At 43.4% G+C, this 8,458-nt stretch overlaps 2 protein-coding genes across 3 annotated transcripts; one reads left to right on the top strand and one right to left on the bottom strand.

Moving 5' to 3' along the window:
- The first annotated feature begins 3,553 nt into the window (after positions 1-3,553).
- LOC109197835 (serine/threonine-protein phosphatase 6 regulatory ankyrin repeat subunit A-like) lies at positions 3,554-5,374 on the top strand. 2 transcript variants are annotated; one of them, XM_019353612.2, is made up of 6 exons: positions 3,554-3,695; positions 3,806-3,954; positions 4,057-4,139; positions 4,573-4,655; positions 4,748-4,839; positions 4,928-5,374. In XM_019353612.2, exons 1-6 carry the CDS (start codon positions 3,601-3,603, stop codon positions 5,224-5,226), a joined length of 801 nt encoding a protein of 266 aa, XP_019209157.2. In that variant the 5' UTR covers positions 3,554-3,600; the 3' UTR covers positions 5,227-5,374. The 2 variants fall into 2 exon arrangements, with proteins under 2 accessions (XP_019209157.2, XP_025760596.1); XM_025904811.1 differs by having other exon boundaries at positions 3,611-3,695; positions 3,826-3,954.
- Positions 5,375-6,232: 858 nt separating this feature from the next.
- On the bottom strand, positions 6,233-7,273 carry LOC109197836 (biotinidase-like; the record flags this gene model as incomplete). Its single annotated transcript, XM_019353613.2, has 1 exon — positions 6,233-7,273. A coding segment is annotated over one exon (581 nt), but the record flags the coding sequence as incomplete, so codon positions are not given.
- Positions 7,274-8,458: the final 1,185 nt, after the last annotated feature.

The following is an 8,458-nucleotide window of genomic DNA, read 5'->3' as shown; positions in this document are numbered from 1 at the left end:
GACATAACCTCTGCAGACTACAAGTTGTATAGTGGGAATAAATATTTCACAACACACAGTTTGCTGCTGGTTCAGTCAAGGTTGTTTGAAGATAGATCAAACCTGCAGCTTCAGAATCTAGTGCAAAAAAGACAACACAAAGCGGAGCCGCCGAAGTGTGAAAATGTTTCACTCAGTACAGTGCGCTCCAGCTGTGAGGCTCCAGCTGCTGTTATGCAGCTGATGAATTGGTAATTGTGCACTGACTGGTCCTGGTATTCTCCTAACCCCAAAGCTGTTGCTGCTGAGAAAAATGTAATTTACACAGCTGGAGAAGCAATGTACCTCCCCACTCTGCTTTTTCTGATTTCACAGTAGTCCCAGTATCTCCCAGTCATTCTCACACATCTCCATAATGATGTTGGTGGTACAGGACCACTGTTTTATCTACTCAGATAATCACTATCAGACACGTAGTAGTAAACAAAATCAAACATCAACATTTTTATGTATTTCAAGATTTTTATTAATTGTATTGTAATGGCTGATGGATGGTGAAGAATTTGCAATATAACTGTTGTTGTGAATTTTTTCACAACAACAGTTATATTTTCACAACAACAGTTGTGAATATTTTCACAACTGTTGTTGTGAAAAAAAACCCCCCCAACAATCAAATGATCCCCTATGAGCAAGCACATGGCGACAGTGGGAAGGAAAAACTCCCTTTGAACAGGAAGAAACCTCCAGCAGATCCAGGCTCAGGGAGGGGCGGCTATCTGCTGCAACCGGTTAGAGGGTGTGTTTTTTATATTTTACTGCTGTTAATATTTCCATGTCTGTAATAAGCGTGATAAGCAAGGTGCAAGAACCCTGTCTTAATTTGTAATAATGGGGGCACACAGTGTTTTCTGTGGTTTAATAGGAAGAGGAGGCGGGGGTGGGAGTAAATTTTTATTTGTGTTTATGTCCCACGTCTCTAATAAGCGTGGTGCGTAAAGTGCAACAACCTTGTATTGGTTTTTAATAATGGGGGCACGCTGTGTTTTCTGTGGTTTCTCAGACAGGGGGGGGGGTGTGGGAATGAGTTTTTTAGCATTAGCTGGCGAGTCTTTCGCTACAGACACAAGCCTGTTTGTTTTATTAATTGTTGGCAGCCGAACTCGTCCGTTTTAGGTGTTGTTTGTTCTGAGCTGCTGCGTTGCTGACAACGGAAGAAACGAACCCGACCAGTACAAGTTTGCAGGAATGCTTCTTTTGCTTTGGTTGAAAGTCATCTGAACCTTCCTTTTCTAAAACCACACTATGTTTCTTCCCCTCTGTTCTGTCTAAAACTGGGATGTTTTTACGAGCGGCTTTGAGAAGTTCCAGCTCCATATCGCGAAGACGGCGTTCGTTCTCGGTGGCCTGACGTCGTTGCTTTAACAAATGCTGTGTTTCAATTTCTTTCTCAAGTTCAGCCAAAGCACGTTTTTCTTTGACTGTCTCGTTATTATATTGGCAAAGTTCAATGCATTTTTCACGCCTTTTTTGCGCCTCTTCCATATGCTTTGCCAATAATATCACGTCAGCCTTCCTGCCGGCCTCTCTCCACTCCCGACTTTCCCTTTGTTCCTCCTGCATTATCTCTTTCTTTAGCCTGATTGCGTCCTCCCAGCTGTTGTGGAGTGACTTAAACCTGGCTTTTCTTAGAATATCGTTGTGCTGATTATTTTGAATTAATATGTCGGATATATTCATTCCCTCTCTAATTTTTAGTTCTTTCTCTTTTTGAGCTCTGAATTTTTTAAGCTCTGCCAGTACCTTGTTTGGCATTTGAACTGAGGACGTTTGGAGGGCCTTGTTGAAGTTTGGACCATGGCGATCATTAGCTCTAGCATAAATGTGAGACATATTTAATAAAGGTTGACTTTCACTGGTATTTTAGACTTTCAGCGGTATTTTAGACGGAACAACTTTGTAGTTCACTTGTGTAGAGAGTATAGCGTCGCTAAGGCTCTATTTAAGCCCTTGGTTTGGAAGCTCCTTTGAAGTTCCTTTATTGTGACGTTGCAAAGGCCTTTGAGCTGAGCGTAAGCCCCGCCCCTTGTGCTGTTAATTAGCAGCAGGTGCAACGTCTCTGTTCACACCAAACGCCATAGGCTGTATCCAATGTTCCCTCTAAGCTGCGCAGTGCGCTGGCACGGTCTCTGCGCACAGAAAATCTGCGTTGCGCACAAAGAAAAAATCTAACTTGAATTGAAATTAAAAGCGTTATTTTTCAGTCATACGTCGTTGTTATTCCTGCTAGCAGTATAGTTTTGTTTCCGTTGCAAATAAATAAATACATACATAATAAAATTTCATCCCTCCCCAAACACCCCCAACACTGAACTAACAACTGAACCTTATAGAGTCCAGTGCTAAATACCCCTAATGAGTGTAAAACCAACACACTGTCTTCAACACCTTTCCAGTTTTCACGCATTAAAGCTACTCTCTTGAGCAGGAGAATGACTTTGTTTTAGTTACAAAGAGGCATATCAGGGGTACTTCCCAAAGTAGGAACATGTGCTCTAAAAACTAAGTACTGTAAAAAAACAAAAAAAACAAACAACTACTGATATATACAAGTCAAATCTAATAATAATTGCTAGAAATACGACGATTTGCTTTTTCTGTATTATAAAATTTAAAAAAACTCACTGGAAGCTACTGTTACGACCCGTCTAGGGCCAGGCAATAACATGAACGAGGCACTCGCTCCCCCCCAAGACCCAAGCAGCCACAGGAAACAAATCCGTTCGTTATATTGTGATTTATTTACAAGGTGGAAGAAAGAAGAGGAACAACAGAACGGGAGTGTCAACACTTCAGGGCGAGCCAAGGCCAAAATAATAAACAAAACAAATCTACACAAATCCCGCACCCCTGACCTTACCAAAATAAAGTCAAAAATAAAGACAGAGTCTGACCTCCTTAACTAATTCAAAACAGGAGAAAACGGGTGATCAAAAGAAACGGCAGCTCACCCCTACCCACTCCACTTCCACAACTTTTCAGACAACACTGCAGCCAACGACTGCCACAGGTACACTGCTGGGTGCTGAGGGGAAACGCGAGGACCTCTCCAGCCGTAGCACTCCAGCCTCCTTTTAATGGGCGGGTCCTCCAGCTGGAACCAGTCGCGTCAGGGCGGTGTATCCACGCACCAATCGGAGCAGAGCCCTGGCACAGCTGAATTAACATAAACAAATATTACCTGCCCAGAACAAACACATGAAAATACAAGTTCGTAACACCCCCTTCCATAAGAATTAAACAACCCTCCTATTGTTTAATTTCCAAACTAAGAGACAGGGCATCAGCGATAACATTTTCCGTCCCTTTCTTATGTTTGATTTGCAGATTAAAATCTTGCAAAAGAAGGGACCAACGCATAAGTCTCTGATTTGAGTTTTGCATCTGGGAGAGAAACACCAATGGGTTGTGGTCAGTGAATACTTGAACAGGTATAGAGCTGGATCCAATATACACCTCGAAATGCTGCAGGGCTAACAACAAAGCAAGGGCTTCCTTTTCAATAGTGACCGAATGCTTATGAGGATCGATTTGCTCTGAGGGTGTGTGACAGGCTGCGTTATGTGTTTTAGGATAAACGATAATGAGGGAGTGGCAGAGATGTTAATTGACTCCCTGGGTGCAAATATTGTGAATGCAACGGACTCCAAGGGCAGGTAAGAGATGCAGACAGACTTAACATCTTGTGTGGAAGGGGTTTTTTTTTTTGTATTTGTTCTTAGTGAGCAGGAACGTATTTACAATAACTGTGTTGATGTTGATGCAGGACTCCTCTTCATGCTGCAGCTTTTTCTGACCATGTGGAGTGCGTTTCCCTTCTTCTGAGCCATGGAGCTCAGGCAAATGTTGTTGACACCCACATGCACAGAACACCACTGATGATGGTAGCTCTAAATGGACAGACCAATGCTGTGGGTCAGTACACTAACTGATCCTGGGATAAACTTGTGGAAATAATGGTCCCTGATTTCTTAACCTTTCACTTGTATTTATCTCCACTGTTGTGTTGTGTTACAGAGGTGATGGTGAGCGGTGCTAAGGCAGACTTGGCACTGCAAGATGCAGACAGGAACACAGCATTGCATTTGGCTTGCAGCAAGGTAAGGGCTATTCAGAGACAGGAAATGTTCTTTAGTCATTCAGTATTAAAAATTTAAAGTTGAAAGTAGTTACAATTCAGATTTTATATTTTTGCAATGTGTGGGACGTGTATGTTTTGGCCCTGGCCCTTGGAACATTTATGTATCACTTTGGACACATCTGGCAGACACATTTAACCACATCATCACATGTTTCACTTGCATCACTAAAGGCACAATTTGGAGAATGTCATATTATTGTGAACAATAATATTTGCCACACACACACGCACTGGTCCGTAACTGTCACACAAAGAGCTTTTAAAGCTTTGCGCGAGATTAACGTTTATGTGAAGCTCAGAACGTCATCTCTTTAACATACTGACAAAGGCAGGATTGTTGCACATCTCATGTGGTCACTGCAGATGACTTTGGTACTCTCTGTTCTTCTCAGGGTCACGAGACAAGTGCCTTGTTGATTCTGGAGAAAATCAGCGACAGGAATCTCATTAACTGCACCAACGCTGCTCTGCAGACGTATGTAGAACCTGAAGGTTGCACCTACTGTAAACAGTAGGATAACCTGCAAAACCCACTGTGAACTTACTGTAACACTCTTCTACCTGCAGGCCCTTGCATGTAGCAGCCAGGAAGGGATTGACAGTGGTGGTCCAGGAGCTGCTGGTGAAAGGAGCCAGTGTGTTAGCTGTGGATGAGAATGGTCAGCTTTCATCTCACTGTACTCACACATACTCTTCAGGTGTAATTCTAATGTGTACTATGAACCCTTTTCCTCCTTTTATTCCCAGGTTACACTCCAGCTTTGGCTTGTGCTCCCAATCGGGATGTAGCTGACTGCTTGGCCCTCATCCTCAACTCAATGATGCCCACCTCACCCATGGTCACCATAGCAGCTTTGCCCACTCTCTCGCTTACTCAAACAGTCATCAACCACCACCCTATCTCAAACCACATTTCCAAAGGTGTGGCCTTTGATACTCCAGCCCCACTGAGACCTGACCACGCCTCCTACTGCAGGCCAGAACGCCTGCTGTCCTCTGTCTCCGGAGATGATGAAATGAATGACTCAGATTCAGAAACGTACTGAGGACTAGTGGAACCTCAATACTGGCAGGTTAGCCAGCCACTCAGGAGCCTTAATAGATCACTGACAAAAGCTTGACAGGGCAGTAAATACAAGCAGAGTATTCTTAGGTAAGTCTCTTCAAATCTAAAAATAATCCTCGTCTGAACCACATGCTTGCTTCCTTCAGGTGCATACACAGTGGAAAAGATGCACTAATGTAATAATTTGGTAAAATAAAGAATAATTTGCCACTTTTTTTTTTCCACGGCATCACTGTACGATCAGTAACATGGTCAGCGTCCTTTTCAATGTAAAGCAGTGGTTTTATTTTTACGTTGAACTCTTTCTGTTTGAGGATACAGTTTTAAATCTTTTCAAAGATTTTTCATTCACATTTACTAATGGAGCATCTGGTGAAGAAAAGCTCAGAGGACTGCTTTTTTTTTTCTTTGTTAAGATACAGAAACTGAGGGACAATCTTATGGGACCAGCTGAAGAAGCGTTTTCCCTACTGTACTTGAGATTTTATTCAGAGTTCTTTGAGCTTTCACAGCAGCCACTGACTGTCACTCTGGGACACTTATAATGCTGCATTCATGATTAGGATCGACTTCTTGATTCCTAGGAGAGAAAGTCAATATTGAAACCTACGTATTTATTCCAGGTGGAGATTGAATCGTTGAGAGCAGATTGTGACAGCAGGTGGATGTAAGACCAATGTACTGTACAACTGATGAACTGAATGAGCAGCCCAAGGAATGGATAACTTGCAATGCTGTAACTTCTTAATGTTTGTGTTGTGTACAGGAGACAAGAGAAGGTGGCTGTCACTGTGTGGATTTGTTTGTGTGTGTGTGTGTGTGTGTGTGTGTGTGTGTGTGTGTGTGTGTGTGTGTGTGTGTGTGTGTGTGTGAGAGAGAGAGAGAAACTATTAAATATTGCCTTTTGAGGAATATGCAACATTCAAACAGAGGATAAATGCTACTTGGTGGAATGTTTGTACTGTAAAGATTAAGTAACAGATGAATAAAGACATTTGTTTTGGTTTATTTTATAAGAGATAAAAGAAATGTGTAACAGCTGAAGGTTGGAGCAGCTCTTAACCATAACACTGAACTTTATTTTCCTGATCCCTCTAAAGTTTATTCATTGTCCAGGTGGTACATTCGTCCATACAGGCAGGCAGTGACCAGGCCACCCTTCGTGTTTGAATGTTTCATGGTCAGTCTCCCGTCTGCAGCTTTCTCCAGACTCTCTGGCTGCTCCAGGAACATTCGGCTTGTCAGAATAGATGGGTACACGTATTTGGTGTCAAAGTTCCCCTCCAACAGGAAGTCCATTTTAGACTCTGCTTCTTCCGCTTCCTGTCCACAAGAGCTCTGATCCAACCCTGCACAACAGACTACTGCACAAACCTGTAGATATTTAACATGTGGCAAATAAAAGTAGTGAGTTGTCAGTTTTAACCTTTTTAGAAATATTCAAATTCATGTGATTCTTGCCTGCAATGCGTAACGTCCGTTGACGGTGTGTGTTCCTGCAAGTGCGCCGAAAGCATAGAGCTCTTTATGGTCTTGCAGTAACCACCTGTACTGCAGGCGGCAGCAGAAAGTGCCGTTGCACACTTTAATGTCGCCTTGTGTCTCATTTAAGAGGACAAATGTAAATGTGTCATACATCATAGAGGAGATGAAGGTGGGGTAGGAGGGAGGAGGAGGGTCATCACAGCTATCTTGGTAGCAGTATCCAGAGTCTGTAGCCGCTGATATTGTTGACTCCCCACCACCAGCCTCCACCTCTTTGGCTGCACTTTGTTTTACCTCAAGTGGCTCCAAAACTGGCACTCTGGCCACCAGCAGCCTGCCCTCCTCTGGGTCCCCTTTCCTGGCGTGGTGGTAGGTGGCAGAAAAAGGGGTGTAGATGCCACTTCCTGTCATGATGAGCCTGTCATTACGAATGTTGACAGCTAGTAGGGTGACGTTGGCAGCCAGACTGAATGCCTGCTGAAACTGGATTGAATCCAGCAGGGGGAGCTGGTTCATCCAGGCCAGGGGTCGGCAACCCGCGGCTCCGGAGCCGCATGCGGCTCTTTAGTCCTTATAGTGCGGCTCCGCGTGGTTTGGGAAAATAAATTAGAAGTATTTCGCTGAAGTGTATTTTATTTATGTTAGTTCTTTTAAACTTGTAGTTCTAAATTGGAAGATTATTGTGATATTGAAATATAAATATAAAATTATATTCTATTATTTTTTCCTCGCTCAATATAAGCGTCACACTCGCGGAAGCCGGTATTCCCACCGAAACACCGTGCATTTATCGAGACTTTCAACCCCGGGTAGGCCAATTATGGATCTTCGGATCCACATTATGTCAGCAGCTGCACCGTGAACTATGTTAAAGACAAACACTGCTCACGCCTCACAGACGACAGATGACAGCTTACAGTCCTGCGTAAACTGACTTCGCACAGCACCGATTAGCAGACGCTGTGCGCAGAGGTTCAGGAGCAGAAGTCCCATTGTAAACATACCACGGCAGACCCGACGATGTTTGCATGAACGCGCTTTTCACACGCGGTTGCTGTACGCATACAGCCGGCTGTAGCTTCGCAGCTCACAGCCCGACACACACCACCAACACAACAGCACAGATAGCGCAGACTTTAAGGCGGCGAGGCGTGATTGCGGGTGCCGCTCAGGTGCGTCCGCCTTCCCTGCAGCGGCGCTGCAGACCACGCCCCCGCCGCACGAATTAACCAGGTAAAATACATATTTAGGCAGAATTTTGCAAATATCTATTTTCAATTTTTCAGCAGCATAGAGCTTTTTTTTTTTACCAATTATTTTTTAAAAGTCAGGTCAAGGCTCCAAAAGCCCAAAGGAGATATAAGGGAGGCGGCTCACAACAGTTTTTGTTTGCTACATGGATCATTTTAGTTCAGCTGGGTGTCTTTGCTTTTGTTATATTTCTTTAAGAGTTCAAAATGTGTTGATTACATAAATAAAATGTAATTTTCTCTGTAGCACTTCATGGATTTCATAAGCAGCACACCTTAGTTGTTCACACAAAGGTACAAAAAACAATATATATACAGTGTTATCTTCATTTTAGATGTCAAAAAGTATTTGCGGCTCCCAGTGTTTTCTTTTGCGTGGAAACCGGGTCCAAGTGGCTCTTTGGGTGTAAAAGGTTGCAGACCCCTGGCGTAGGGTTTCAGAGAGTTTTGTGGCTATAACGTAGCTACAGCGTAGAT

This window comes from Oreochromis niloticus, unplaced genomic scaffold, assembly GCF_001858045.2.
Source record: "Oreochromis niloticus isolate F11D_XX unplaced genomic scaffold, O_niloticus_UMD_NMBU tig00007253_pilon, whole genome shotgun sequence".
In the NCBI taxonomy this organism is placed as follows: domain Eukaryota; kingdom Metazoa; phylum Chordata; class Actinopteri; order Cichliformes; family Cichlidae; genus Oreochromis; species Oreochromis niloticus.
This window is presented reverse-complemented; position numbering and strand designations above follow the sequence as displayed.